General features: G+C 50.0%; 1 protein-coding gene across 1 annotated transcript in view; it reads right to left on the bottom strand.

Moving 5' to 3' along the window:
* Positions 1–10,174, bottom strand: part of pros1 (protein S) — a 44,038-nt gene extending 33,864 nt beyond the window's left edge. Inside the window, exons 1-6 of the mRNA XM_073028973.1 lie at positions 10,040–10,174; positions 8,136–8,293; positions 7,554–7,578; positions 6,666–6,734; positions 1,972–2,094; positions 514–636 (exon numbers count right to left, since the gene is read on the bottom strand). Coding sequence (XP_072885074.1) covers positions 514–636; positions 1,972–2,094; positions 6,666–6,734; positions 7,554–7,578; positions 8,136–8,293; positions 10,040–10,100 — 559 coding nt within the window. The 5' untranslated portion in view covers positions 10,101–10,174. The remainder of the gene's footprint in view (positions 1–513; positions 637–1,971; positions 2,095–6,665; positions 6,735–7,553; positions 7,579–8,135; positions 8,294–10,039) is intronic.
* Between the last annotated feature and the right edge of the window lie 4,158 nt (positions 10,175–14,332).

The following is a 14,332-nucleotide window of genomic DNA, read 5'->3' as shown; positions in this document are numbered from 1 at the left end:
GAGGAAGGGGAGGAGGGGGAGGGGGAGGAGGAGGGGAGGGGGAGGAGGAGGGGGAGGGGGAGAAGGAGGGGGAGGGGAGAGGGAGAGGGGAGGAGAGGTGGAAGGGGAGAATGGGGAGGGGGGTAGAAAGAGAGAACGGGGAGGAGGGAGAAGAGGGAAGAGGGGTGTAAGAAGGGAAAGGGGAAGAAGGGGAAGGGAAAGGGGAAGAAGGGGAAGGGGAAGGGGAAGAGGGGAAGGGGAAGAGGGGGAGAAGAGGGGTGAGAATGGGGGAGAAAAGGGGAGAAGGGGAGAAGAGAGTTTCAGGGAGGAGAGGAGGGGGAGGAAGAAAAGACAGAAACAGGAACAGGGAGGAGATAGTGAAGGGAATTATAGCATTACAGTGGGCAAGAAAGTGTGAAACAAATTTAACTGGACATGAACAGGCACACGGAGACATACTCAAAAATACACACGCACACACACTGACACTATCACAGACATTTAGAGTGCTGATTTATACACAGAACCACTTACCTATGCAGGTCTTTTTGTTTCGGCTCATGTAGAAACCTTCCTGGCAGAAACAGCGGTAGCTGCCAGGCAGGTTGAAGCAGGAGTGTGAACACACTCTCTCCTCCAACTGGCACTCGTCAATATCTGGTAAACACAACAACCAAATCACAACGAAATTAAACAGTCTAACTACTGTCTAAAGCTGATAAATCCACTAAAACACGTGGGACGGTTTGGGTCTCACTCTGGCCACAGCGGAAATAGTAACACACACGAATGCATCTCATGAGCTGGAGGGATTAACATCGGTGCTGGTGGGGGAGGTAATGTCAGGATATGTTCCATGGCGATGAGATAGTTAATCACTCACTCTCTCCGTCTTCGGTGTCCCACGGACCCGAAGGCGATGATGTGGTCTCTTTGGGGAGGGGGCTAACGCAGAGCCAGTGAAGAGCAGTCTCAGGATGTGAGCGTGTGGGGGAGATGAGGATTCCAGTGGTGGGTTTTGGAGGATTTCCAGTACAGTGACTGTACTGAAAGCAAGAGGTCAGAGTTAAGGCCAAATGTCTCACACAGCCAGCAGTAAACCATTGATCGCAGCTTACAGCACAGAGACGGCCACTTGGCTGGAAAAATTTCAAAGGCAATGAACAGAAACACAAGGGGCTGCAGATGCTGCAACCTGGAGCAAAAAGTGAGCTGGAAGAACTCAACAGGTCAGGCAGCATCTGTGGAGGGAAATGAATGGTCAACATGTCGGGTTGAGACCCTTCACCTGGACTGAAAGAGGAAAGCAGTGGGGCAAGGGCAGGTGACAGGTGAGCAGGGGGTGGATTATCACCTACAGGGGAAAGACGTGGGAGAACGTGGGACAGAAGAGAAGAGACACTGCTTGTGGAGCCAGCTCAGCTGGATGGGCTGAAGGACCTCAGCTGGAAAAAGGTGAATCGGGGGAAGAGGCAAAGCGGGGCTGGTCCGGGAAGCATTCCTCTGGTCGGAAGGTGTAACATCTGACACGGCCGCCTCCGGCTGTGGGAAGCAAAGGGGCTGGAGGATGGGGAGGGGAGAGCACGGATCACACAGGGGGAGGGAGGGTGGTAACAAGAAAGGGACAGCAGAATTAAACTTTAAGGGAGTGTCCAGGGGCTTCATCAGGAGTGGTGAAGGGTCTGGGCCCAAAACATCGACCGTACATTCCCCTCCGTAGATGCTGCCTGACCTGCTGATTTCCTCCAGCGTCGCTCTGGACTTCCAGCGTCTGCGGACTCTCTTGTGTTATTGACCTGCTGATGGCCTACACAGTGTACCAGAGCTCTCAGAATGGCTTTAGGAAGATGGACAGTTACCATGGTCCAGTGAGACTACCCTAACTCCCACCGACCAACAGCCGGCCCCCTCCGTACAGACCGATGGGCTCCTGCAGCCGGTCAGTGTGGGTCAGCAGCCGGGTGATGGGAACAGTCCCTGAGCTGGACTCACCTCTCTCACACCATTCGCCCTCCCATCCTTTCTTGCAGATGCACTTGAAGGTAGCCTTCCCGTCCACGCAGCTGACAGACCCCTCACGGTGACACTGCGAGGGCGAGCACTGGTCTGGGATGTCTGCGGAAACAGGCAAGATTAAAGGTAGGCGGGGTGAGGGAGGGGTCGGGGGTTTGCTACCGAAAGCCCCTATCTGTATCAATGGGCATTAATCCAGTTAACTGCACCCCTGCTCCCTGGGCGACCACCCCTCACCCCCCCCCCCCCACGCACCAACCCTCACCCCGCACTCGACTCTCCCCACTCTGCTCCCCCTTCTGTCTGACGTGCTGCCAAAATCCCATATTCTGAACGGCCTCTCCACATGGCCTACCATCAGAGACCAAGTACAGAAGCCTGAAAACACACATTCAACAGTTCTTGGAACAACTCAGCTGTCAGATTTCTGAATGGACAATGAACCCATGAACACTACCCAGGGAGATCTGCATTGTGGCTGGGGGCAGTCACATTGAGTAAGCACTGTATCCCGTCAGCCCCGTACAGAGTGTATCAGCCTCGACCTTGTGCTCAAGTCTCTGGTTAGGCCTGAACTCCACAACCTCTGACCCTGAGGTGAGGGAGAAACTCAGTTGGGGGGGGGGGGGGGGGGGGAGGTGGAACCAACTCCGGACCACACTCGAACCTTTCAGAATCAGAGTCAGGTTTAATATCACCAGCATATGCCGTGAAATTTGTTAACTTAGCGGCAGCAATACCATGATAAATATAGAAAAGTAAATAAATAATTGTGTGTATATTAAATAGTTAAACCAAAAATAGTACAAAAACAGAAATAATTAATTAAAAAGGCGAGATGGCCATTTAGGAATCGGATGGCAGAGGGGAAGAAGCTGGTTCCTGAATCGCTGAGTGTGTGCCTTCAGGCTTCTGTATCTCCTACCTGATGGTAACAGTGAGAAAAGGGTCGGCCCTGGGTGCCTTTCTGAGACAGAAGGTGTTTTGGAAACTTAAAGGTCTGAAGGTAGATAAATCACCAGGATCAGAATCAGATGGTCTACACCCCAGGGTTCTGAAGGAGCTGGCTGAAGAGATAGTGGAGACATTAGTAATGATCTTTCAATAATCAATAGATTATGGCATGGTTCCAGAGGACTGGAAAATTGCAAATGTCACTCCATTCTTCAAGAAGGATGAGAGGCAGAAACAAGGAAACTATCGGCCAGTTAGTCTGACCTCAGTGACTGGGAAGATGTTGGAGTCGATTGTTAAGGGTGTGGTTTTGGGGCACTTTGAGGAACATGATAAAATAGTCTGAAGTCAGAATGGTTTCCGTAAGGGAAAATCTTGCTTAATAAATCTGTTAGAATACTTTGAAGATATAAGAAACAGGATAGACAAAGGAAAATGGGTAGATGTGTGTATAGATTTTCAGAAGGCCTTTGACAAGGTACCACACATGAGGCTGCCTAACAAGTTACAAGCCTATGGTATTACAAGAAAGATATTGTCTTGTTTATTATTTATTGTAATGCCTGCACTGTTTTGTGCACTTTATGCAGTCCTGGGTAGGTCTGTAGTCTAGTGTAGTTTTTTTCTGTGTTGTTTTTTACATAGTTCAGTCTAGTTTTTGTACTGTGTCATGTAACACCATGGTCCTGAAAAAACGTTGTCTCATTTTTACTATGCACTTTACCAGCAGCTATGGTCGAAATGACAATAAAAGTGACTTGACTTGACTTGATACATAGAGCATGGACAAAACAAGAGACAAAACTGGAAATAAAGGGGGCCTTTTCTGGTTGGTTGCCAGTGACTAGTGGTGTTCCACAGGAGTCTGTGTTAGTACCACATCTTTTTACATTATATATGTCAAAGATTTGTTTGACGGAATTTATAGCTTTGCGGCCGAATTTGTGGACGATAGAAGGATAGGTGGAGGGGCAGGTAGTGTTGAGGAAGCAAAGAGATGACAGAAGGACTTAGACAGATTAGGAGAATGGGCAAAGAAGTGGCAGATGGAATACTGTGTCAGGAAGTGTATGGTCATGCACTTTGGTAGAAGAAATAAAAGCGTAGACTATTTTCTAAATGGAGAGAGAATAAAAAAAATCTGAAAGGCAAAGGGACTTGGGAGTCCTTGGGCAGGATTCCCTAAAGGTTACTTCGGAGATTGAGTCGATTGTGAGGAAGGCAAGTGTAATGTTAGCATTCATTTCGAAAGGACTAGAATGTAAAAGCAAAGCTTTGATGCTGCGGCTGGATGAGGCACCAGAGAGGCCTCTCGTGGAATATTGTGAGCAGTTTTGGGCCCCTTGTCTCAGAAAGGATGTGCTGACATTAGAAAGGGTTCAAAGGAAGTTCACAAAAATGTTTCTTGGATCAAAAAGCTTATTATATGAGAATTGTTTGATAACATTGGGCCTGTATTCTCTGGAATTCAGAAGAATGAGAGGGGGATCTCATTGAAATCTATTGAATGTTGAAAGGACTCAATACAGTGAATATGGAGAGGATGGAGGGCGAGTCTAGGACCAGAGGACACAGCCTCAGAATAGAGGACATCCATTTAGAACATTCTGTAGCCAGAGGGTAGTAAATCTGTGGAATTTGTTGCTACAGGTGGTTGTAGAGGCCAAGTCATTGGGCGTATTTAAGGCAGAGGTGATTGATTATTGATTAGTCAGGGCATGAAGGATTAAGGGGAGAAGGCAGGAGCTTGGGGCCAAGAGGGAAATGGATCAGCCATGATGAAATGGCAGAGCAACTCGATAGTTGCCTAATTCTATTCCTATATCTTACAGTCTCTCCTACAGCAACATTACCAGAGTTTTAAAACATTCCTAGATGTTCCCAGACATTCCCAGATTTTCATAAGACAATAAGACCACAAGAGACAAGACAAGGCTACGTTAAGCTTTAGGGAATCCTGCACGAGGACTCCCAAGTCCCTTTGCACATCTGATATTTGTATTTTCTCCACATAGAAAATAGTCCAGTCCTTTATTCCTTCTGCCAAGTGCGTGACCATGCAATTCCCTACACTATATTCCATCTGCCACTTCTTTGCCCATTCCTTCTAAGTCTTCCTGCTGACACACTGCTTCCTCAGCATCACCTGTCCTTCTACCTACCCTTGTATCATCCACAAATGTGGCACACAGTCATCAATAACTTCATCCAAATATAACATGGAAAGAAGCAGTCCCAAGACTGATCTCCATGACACACCACTAATAACTGGCAACCAACCAGAAAAGGCCTCCTTTACTACCACTCCTTGCCTTATGCCAATCAGCCAATTTTCTATCCATGCTAGTACCTTTCCCATAACACCATGGGCTCTTATCTAGCTAAGCAGCCTCATGTGCAATACCTTGTCAAAGGCCTTCTGAAAATCCAAATAAACTGACTCTCCTTTGTCTATCCTGCCTGTTATTTCCTCAAAGAATTCCAACAGATTTGTCAGGCACGATTTCCCCTTAAGGAACCCATGCTGACTTTGGCCTATTTTATCATGTGCCTCCAAATATCCTGTAACCTCATCGTGTCACAGTCCCGACTGTTAGTTCCCCATTTTCTCCTAATTCCCTTTGAAGACAGCATACCTGGTTTTCATCAAGACCTGCTGTATGAGAGCTCCGGCTATTACCACAATTTTTGGCTTAGTTATTTATCCTCCTCAGCTCGCCGGATCATTGCTTTTGCTACATTAATGACTAGAAGATCTATTTCGTTAAATTGGAAAGAGATTAACCCTCCTACTATTCTTCAGTGGTTTTCCCAAACTATGTCATGTTTAAGTTTAGGAAAAAATCAGAAGTGTCACTTCTGACCCTTCGGTTAAATTTGAAGAACAATTCATATTCAACACTTTCATATGATGTAACTTGACCTTTCCGAATTCCTATTATCAACCTTAAATGTATGGATAGAGGAGCGGAACTAACGACATTAATGATTCTATCCGATGTAATATAATAGCCCGGCTTTGTCTAGTTCAGTATACTTTATTTTTTTTATTTTTTTCAATTTGGGTTTTTTTTTCTTTTGATATTTTTCACTTCTTTTATCATGTTTAATTACATTAAGAGTTTGGAAGACAGTATACTTATGTTATTTCTAGTTTATATTCGTATATGCAATTATCAATGATGTAATCCCATTCTCTTTGCACTATTACTGTTGTTATGTATATCAATTTGAAAATTAATAAAAAGATTGAAAAAGAATGAAAGAAAGAACTCCAGCTTTGCACCCACTAGTTGCCAGATCACTGGTTTTGCCAGTGTGGTAATTAACGCTTCCCGGCCGCTTAGGATTGTGAGTCCGAAGTTTTGCTTCAGTACCGAGATTTATCTGTGAAACCCAGTCTCTCCATGCAAGATAAATCCCGCCTGTCTCCTGCTCTCCCTCCTGTTTGCCGGTCAATGCCCACGCCCGAGTCTGCATCCCAACTAAATCTCCGTGCCTGTGTCCTGCGCTTGGGTTCGCCTCATTCATTGCAACACATCATTAATAAGACTCAAACATCCTCCCAACCACTGAGGTCAGTCTAACTGGCCGATAGTTTCCTTTCTTCTGCCTCCCTCCCCTTTAGAAGAGTGGAGTGACATTTTCCATTTTCTAGTTCTCTGGAACCATTCCGGAATCCAGCGGACACCCCCGGACGTTCCCACACATTCCTGTACCTCTGATGCAGTTCTTCAGGTTTCCAGCGGGCCGTTGGGACGGGTGAGAACGGTGGCGGCTGAGGCAGTCTGTGCAATGCAGGAGAGGACGGGTAAACCAACACAGCACACACAGGGGGATTCTCCCTCATAACCCCGTGATTTATCACATACCCCTGGCATTTCCCCCCTCCATATCTCTGAGGTACGCTCATATGCCTGGGATTTACCCTTATCCCTGGGATTTATCCCCATAGTCCAGGATTTACACCTCCTACCACAAGGGGGCTAGTTGACCTTCCCACAAAAAACCCCTGGAGGATTTACCCTCAGTGTATACACTGAGATTTAACTGCACCCACCACCCCATACTGGGGGGGGGGGTGGGGGATTTACCTCAAACTGTCATGTTGATCAGAGGCAGAGCAAACCAGGGGAGGGGTAATTCCCTGCAACCTTTGGGAGGCGGGAGGTGGGGGGGCAAACTTAGAGGGTGTGTGTAGGATTAACCGAGGGGGAGGGGGCAAATTCTGGGGTTGGAGATACCAGGGAGCGTTTGCTGTGTGGAACTGGGACAAGGCGTTTTGTATGACTGGTGGGTTTATTCCACCAACAGGGCAGACGGGGTAGGACCGACGTTCCCAGGAGGTGGGGTGTTGATCCTCTTCACGGGAATTGTGTGGGGCAACGGAAAATACACCCCGACCCCCCCCCCCACAAAAACTGTGTGGTTTCTGATGAAATTGGACACCTTAAACCCAAGCTGCAGATCCTCCAGGTGGAGAGGAAGTTCTGCGGTGGTGGGAACAAGGCAGAGGGGCTGAACACACACAACCTCGTCATAGCTCCCCCCCCCCCCCCACACACACAAACGGGTTTCCAAACACAACAGGTTCACATACAACTCACCCAGATACTTGGGGTAAAAGTACTCCTGCCAAGAGAGGAGATAAATGTCAGCACCAGGCACACCACAGCCGCGCTCCCTCAGCGCCTCGCAGAGATCCCTCGCCACCCCCTCCCGGGAGATCCCTCGCCACTCCCTCCCGGAGATCCCTCGCCACCCCCTCCCGGGAGATCCCTCGCCACCCCCTCCCGGGAGATCCCTCGCCACCCCCTCCCGGAGATCCCTCGCCACCCCCTCCCGGGAGATCCCTCGCCACTCCCTCCCGGAGATCCCTCGCCACCCCCTCCCGGAGATCCCTCGCCACTCCCTCCCGGAGATCCCTCGCCACTCCCTCCCGCCACGCGGAGCTCCCTCGCCACTCCCTCCCGCCACGCGGAGCTCCCTCGCCACTCCCTCCCCGAGATCCCTCGCCACCCCCTCCCCGAGATCCCTCGCCACCCCCTCCCGGAGATCCCTCGCCACCCCCTCCCGCCACGCGGAGCTCCCTCGCCACTCCCTCCCCGAGATCCCTCGCCACCCCCCTCCCGGAGATCCCTCGCCACTCCCTCCCGCCACGAGCCGCGTGTTCCAGCAGCCGTGCTCACCGTTTCCAGGTTGTTCTCAAAGACTTCCCTCGCTTCCTCCTTGTTGCAGAACTCCTCCACGCACTCGCGCTCCAGGCTGCCCTGCTTGCGCTCCTCGAAGATAACGTTGGCGCGTCTCGGTCTGCTGAGGAACTGCGCGGCCCGCCTCTGTGTCAGGACTGAGCGGACACGGGAGCCCCGCGGTCAGCATCTGGGGTAGGATTTCCACCGAGCCACCCAGCTGTCACATCCCACCCACCACGCCACCTGCGTACCCACACTCACCACGGGCGCACTTGGCTACCCTAGCCCCTCTCTTCTGCCCCTACGTTTTACGGTCTCTCGCAGTGAAGATTCCGGGGACGCTGGAAATCCAGAGTGACACACACAAAGTGCTGGAGGAAGGCAGCATCTATGGACAGGAATAAAGAGTCGAAGTTTCTGGTTGGGACCCTCCGGATTCGGGGGCTGCATCGGTGGGATTCTCGATTCTCTCGCCACGCAGACTGCCTGGCCTGCTGAATTTCTCCAGTAACACACACAGCATGCTGGAGAACTCGACTGTTCACTCTAGCATAGATGCTGCCTGGCCTCCTGAGTTCCTCCGGCATTGTGTGTGTAACTTGGACTTCCAGCATCCGCAGATTTCCTCTTGCTTTGTGTTTGAATTTCTCCAGTAGGCCTACTCACCACCACAGGCGTCTCTCCTGGCCCCAGTGACTGCCCTGATCTTCGTGCCTCTCGCCCCGCCAACCCTCTGCCTAAATCTGACAGCAGTTCCAATCTAAGCCCTTGGCCGGTATCCATCTAAGGCAGCCTTTCCAATCCATGAACTTGACCATGACCCGTGTTAATGTACCTGCCTCAACTACCTCCTCCGGTAGTTGGTTCCATTTACTGATTAGTCTCTGGGTGAAAAAAGTTGCGCCTCAGGTTCCTTTTATATCTCCCCACTCTCACATTAAACCTATGCCCTCTAGTTCTCGATTCCCCATCCCTGAGGAAAAGACTGAGTGCATTCACCCCCCCTCCATCTGCCTCACGATTTTATAAGATCGCCCCTCAAACTTCGGTGCTCCAGTGAAAGTCTGCTCAAACTTTCTCCATAACTCAATCCCAGATCCCGGCAACATCCCTCGTAAATTTTTGCGACCTTTTCACTTTAATGGTATCTTTCACTTGGCAGGGAACCCAATTTTTGAAGCGCAGCCTCGTCAACGTCCTGATAAGTTACAAGGACCATCTCCAGGAACCATGGTCGCTCAAGAACCACCGACTAAAGCCCGGCTAGGAAGAAGTGTGGGTCACCAAGAGTTTGGAAGCGGGACCTAGTTTCCATGGGGCCTTGCCAGCGCAGGGTCATTGGTGAACGGGACCCAGCGACCATCGGTGGACGGGAGAAAACTGGAGGGGTGGAGACAGGCGGCCTTGGTCAAAGATCACCCCAGGGACTAAGGTGAGGGCCGGCCTGGCGGACAGGGACGGGTCGGTCACAAAGCTCAGCGGGAACAGGACCCACCAGAGCAGGAGACAGGGACAGAAGGCCCAGGGAGCGCAAGGATCAATGACGGACAGGGCAGTCCCAGAGGGAGAGGGCTGGGGACGGCAGGCTGAGGTTTACACTGCTGGTGCGCGAGTCGGCATTGTGAGGACTGAGTTCCGGCAGGTTCTGGGTTACTGACATTAATCTAACATCAATGCCTTTTAAAAACAGAGATCAGATACGTCAACAAATTTGTCAAGTTCATGCTCCCAGCAGGAGGTTGACGGGCCGAAGGATCTCTGGGAAACAACTCGTGGGGAAGGGAGCCGAGGGGAGAGGGCGGATGGGAGGTGAGACTGGGGGGAGAGAGGAGATTGTCAGCAGGGCGTGGGTGGAGAGGTCAGCGGCGGCCGTGGTCCCGGTGCCCGCGCCAGGTACTCACAGGACGCGGCCCCGGACAAAACGAGCAGGCAAGCGAGCCCCGCGAGCAACCCCCCGGCCATGGCGAGAGGGACAGCGCCTCCCGACTGAACCAAGGTTTAGCGTTGTGAATGCGGCGATGGGAGGAACGGAGAGGCGGGGCGAAGCAGAGGAAGGGAGGGCCGCTCTCTGCACCACACCGAGCAGCGTGGAGGGCGGGAGGACTGGGGGGTGATCCCACCTGCTCAGACATCGGGAAAAAAGGTCGTTTCCTCCAATAGCCCTCACACCACGCCATCCCAGGCAGGAGCGGACCGTTTAAAGCCGTGGCTGATCTAACCTTGGCGGAATCCCACTTGCTGGCTCCATCCTCACAAAGCCCGGCTGTCTCCGCCGGGGGTCAGGACGGGAGACACTCGGTGGCTGAGGACCCACTGTAGGGCCAGGGCCAGACGGTAGAGTATGTTTCCCTTGGCTGACGAATCCCAGAATGAAGGGGCCTGGGGGGGTTGGAGTCCTTGATCTGGGAGAGTTGCGGAGGCTGTCACCGAGTCGGGTTGAAAAAAAGTCTGGCAGCCGTCTCCCAGATTCCCCAGAGCACACTGGGTCCCAGTTCAATGGCGCCTCACTCCTCCCCTGCTCTCCTGATACGAGTCACACATTTTCCTGGGTTTTCCACAGGAAGCCATACATTCAGGTGGTATCCATGAAAGAGAGCTCCTCCCAAAGTTTCCTCACCCCTCCGCCATGGCTCCTCTTCACCTGATCCTCTTGTCCGTTCTGTATTCTGCTAATCACCTTAATTCAGGCGAGATGTGGTTATTAAGACCTCTGGGAGGCAGGCCGCTGATGGCTCAGTAGCTGAAGGACGTCGGAAGGGGAGGTCAAAAGGTTGCAGCAGAAATTGCTCTGGAGGAAACTGTTAATATTATGGGCCTTTCGTCAGAACTGGGAGAGGAAAACAAAAACACGAGAGAATCTGCAGATGCTGCAAATCCGAGGCAAAATACACAAACGGGGTGGGAGGACCTCAGCGGGTCAGGCAGTATCTATGGAAATGAATAAATAGTTGACGTTTCGGGCCGAGGTCCTTCCTCAGGACTGGAAAAGAAAGATAACAAGTCAGAGTAGTAAGGAGGGGTGGAAGAAGCACAAAGTGGCAGTCGATGGGTGAAATGGGGGGGGGTGAGTGAAGAGCTGGGAAATTGATGTGAAGGATATAAAGGGCTGGAGGAGGGGAATCTGATAGGAGAGGGTAGAAGATCATGGAAGAAAGGGAAGGAGGAAGAGCACTTGAGGGAGGTGATAGGAGAGAGAAGGAAACAGGAATGGTCAGTGGTGAAGGGGGGATACATTACTGGAAATTTGAGAAATCGATGTTCATACCATCAGGTTGGAGGATACCCAGACGGAATATAAGGAGTTGTTCCTTCAGTCTGAGGGTGGCCTCATTGCGGAAGTAGAGGAGGCCATGGTCCTGACATGTCTGAATGGAAATGGGCTACCGGGAGATCCCACTTTTTCCGTCTGACGCTCGACGAAGCTGTCTCCGAACCTACATCAGGACTCACCGATAAACATGTGGCCACACAGGGAGCACCAGACACAGTATATGACTCCAACAGACTCGCATGTGAAGTGTTGCCTCACCTGTTGGACTGTTTGGGGCCCTGAATAGTAGTGAGGGTGGAGGTGTAGGAGCTGGTATGGCACTTGTTCTGCTTGCAAGGATAAGTGCCAGAGGGAGATCAGTGGAGAGGGACGAATGGACAAGGGAGTTGCGTAGGGAGTGATCACTGCGGAAAGCGGAAAGGGTGTGGGGGGGGGGGGGGAAATGTCTTTGCTGGTGGGATCCTGTTGGAGGTGACGGAAGTTACAGAGAATTAGGTGCTGGATGTGGAGGCAGGTGGGTGGTAGTGAGAACAAGAGGAACCCTTACCTCTGGCGTGGCGAGTCGAGAGCAGACGTATGAAATGGAAGAGATGCAGGTGAGGGCTTTGAAGATGGATGAAGGAAAAAATAGACACCCATTTCAATTCCACTTCCCTTTACCATTTCAACACGTCAATCCATGGCCTCCTCTACTCCCCCGATGAGACCACACTCAGGTTATAGCAGCAAACCTTACATTTTGTCTGGATAGCCTCCAACCTGATGGCATGAACATTGATTTCTTAAACTTCTGGCAATTGCCCCCACCCTTCACCATTCCCTCTCTCTCCTATCTCCTTACCTGCCCATCACCTCCCTCTGGTGCTCCTCATCTTTCTCTTTCTTCCATCATTCTCTATTCTTTCCTATCAGATTCCCCCTCCTCCAACCCTTTATATCTTTCATCTTCCCAGCTCTTTCCCCTCCCTCCTGTTTCACCTATCACCTCCAGGTTCTTCCTCCCCTTCTCAGGCCGAAACATTGACTGGTTTATTCATTTCCATAGATGCTGCCTGGCCTGCCTTTGAGAGGAAACCAAGTCCATTCTCATTAGCACAGAAGGTGTGGGCGGGTTGTGCAGAATTAAGGATGTTTTTTTTCTGATAAGGTGTGACCAAGTTGATCAGGGAAATTACGAAGATATTAAGCTTTTAAGATTTATAAGCCATTTTACATATTTCTACACCAACGTACTGCAGAGGGCATTCTGACTCGTTGCATTACACCGGTACAGAGGCCTCAATGCACAGGATCGCAAGAAGCTGCAGAGGGTCGTAGGCTCAGCCAGTTCCATCACAAGCACAACCCTCCTCACCACTGAGAACATCTTCAAGAGGTGGTGCCTCGAGAAGGACCCTCACCATCCTGTACAGAGTCTCGTCTGGCTGTGTCGTTTGGTGGTACGCAAGCTGCGAGGCGTCGGACTGCCGGATAGTAAAACCTGCTGAGAGGATCATTGGGGTCTCTCTCCCCACTATGTGTCATTTGCTGGGAGTGTTGCAGATGAAGGGCCCAAAGTGTGGTTGAGGGTCTTTAACACACATCACTGTCAGGAAGGAGGTACAGGAGCATCAGGACTAGGACTGCCAAACTGGGTAACAGCTTCTTCCCTCAGGCTGTGAGACTAATGAATACCCTGCCACCACTGACGTTTCGTTACTAGGACTGTGAGCTGTTTACTGTGCTACACACTACATGCATTTTGAATTGTATTTTAGTAAGACAGTGCAAGTGCTGTATGCGAGCTTGATTTCAACACTTAAGACAAGTTTGATGCAAGTACATGAATGGTAGGGGTATGGAGGACTATAGCTCCAGTGCAAGTCGAGGAGAGTAGGCAGCTTAAGTAGTTCAGCATGGTCTAGATGGGGTGAAGGGCCTGTTTCTGTGCTGTACTTTTCTATAACTTATTTATAGGATACAATATTTTTGTTTTATGTGCTGAGTGTGATACATGTTGTGTGGGTGCACTGTGGTCCGGAAGTATATTTTTGTTTGTTTGTATATTTGTACAGTCAGATGACAATAAACTTGAACTTTATTGGATGTGGAAACTATATAAAAGGTGCAGAGGAGATTTACAAGGATGTTGCCTGGATTGGGGAGCATGCCTTATGAGAATAGGTTGAGTGAACTTGGCCTTTTCTCCTTGGAGTGACGGAGGATGAGAGGTGACCTGATAGAGGTGTATAAGATAATGAGAGGCATTGATCGTGTGGATAGTCAGAGGCTTTTTCCCAGGGCTGAAATGGGTAGCACGAGAGGGCACAGTTTTAAGGTGCTTGGAAGTAGGTACAGAGGAGAGGTCAGGGGTAAGTTTTTTACGCAGAGAGTGGTGAGTGCGTGGAATGGGCTGCCGGCAACGGAAACAATAGGGTTTTTTAAGAGACACCTGAATGGGTACATGGAGCTTAGAAAAATAGAGAGCTATGGGTAAGTCTAGGTAGTTCTAAGGTAAGGACATGTTCGGCACAGCTTTGTGGGCTGAAGGGCTTGTATTGTGCTGTAGGTTTTCTATGTTTGACATGCCGTCTTGTCATTACTACCATATGGAAGGAGGTACGAGAACCTGAAGACCCACACTCAATGATTCAGGAAAAGTTCTTCCCCTCTGCCATCAGATTTCATGGTCCACATTAACCATGTTATTTTGTTCTTTGTATATTAATTTACTTTTGTTGTTTATGATAATTTTATGTCCTTGCACTGTACTGTTGCCACAAAACATCAAATTTCACATACAAGGCAGTGATCATAAACCTGATTCTTTGTCAATGTAATGTTGTAAATGCTGAGTCTGAATGACATGCCAAGAAAACAAGAGAATATAAAAGAAAATAATGAAAACTTTGCCTATTTGATGAGTTCCATGTCTTTTCTCTTA

This window comes from Hemitrygon akajei, chromosome 2 (genome assembly GCF_048418815.1).
Source record: "Hemitrygon akajei chromosome 2, sHemAka1.3, whole genome shotgun sequence".
Taxonomy (NCBI): Eukaryota; Metazoa; Chordata; class Chondrichthyes; order Myliobatiformes; family Dasyatidae; genus Hemitrygon; species Hemitrygon akajei.
This window is presented reverse-complemented; position numbering and strand designations above follow the sequence as displayed.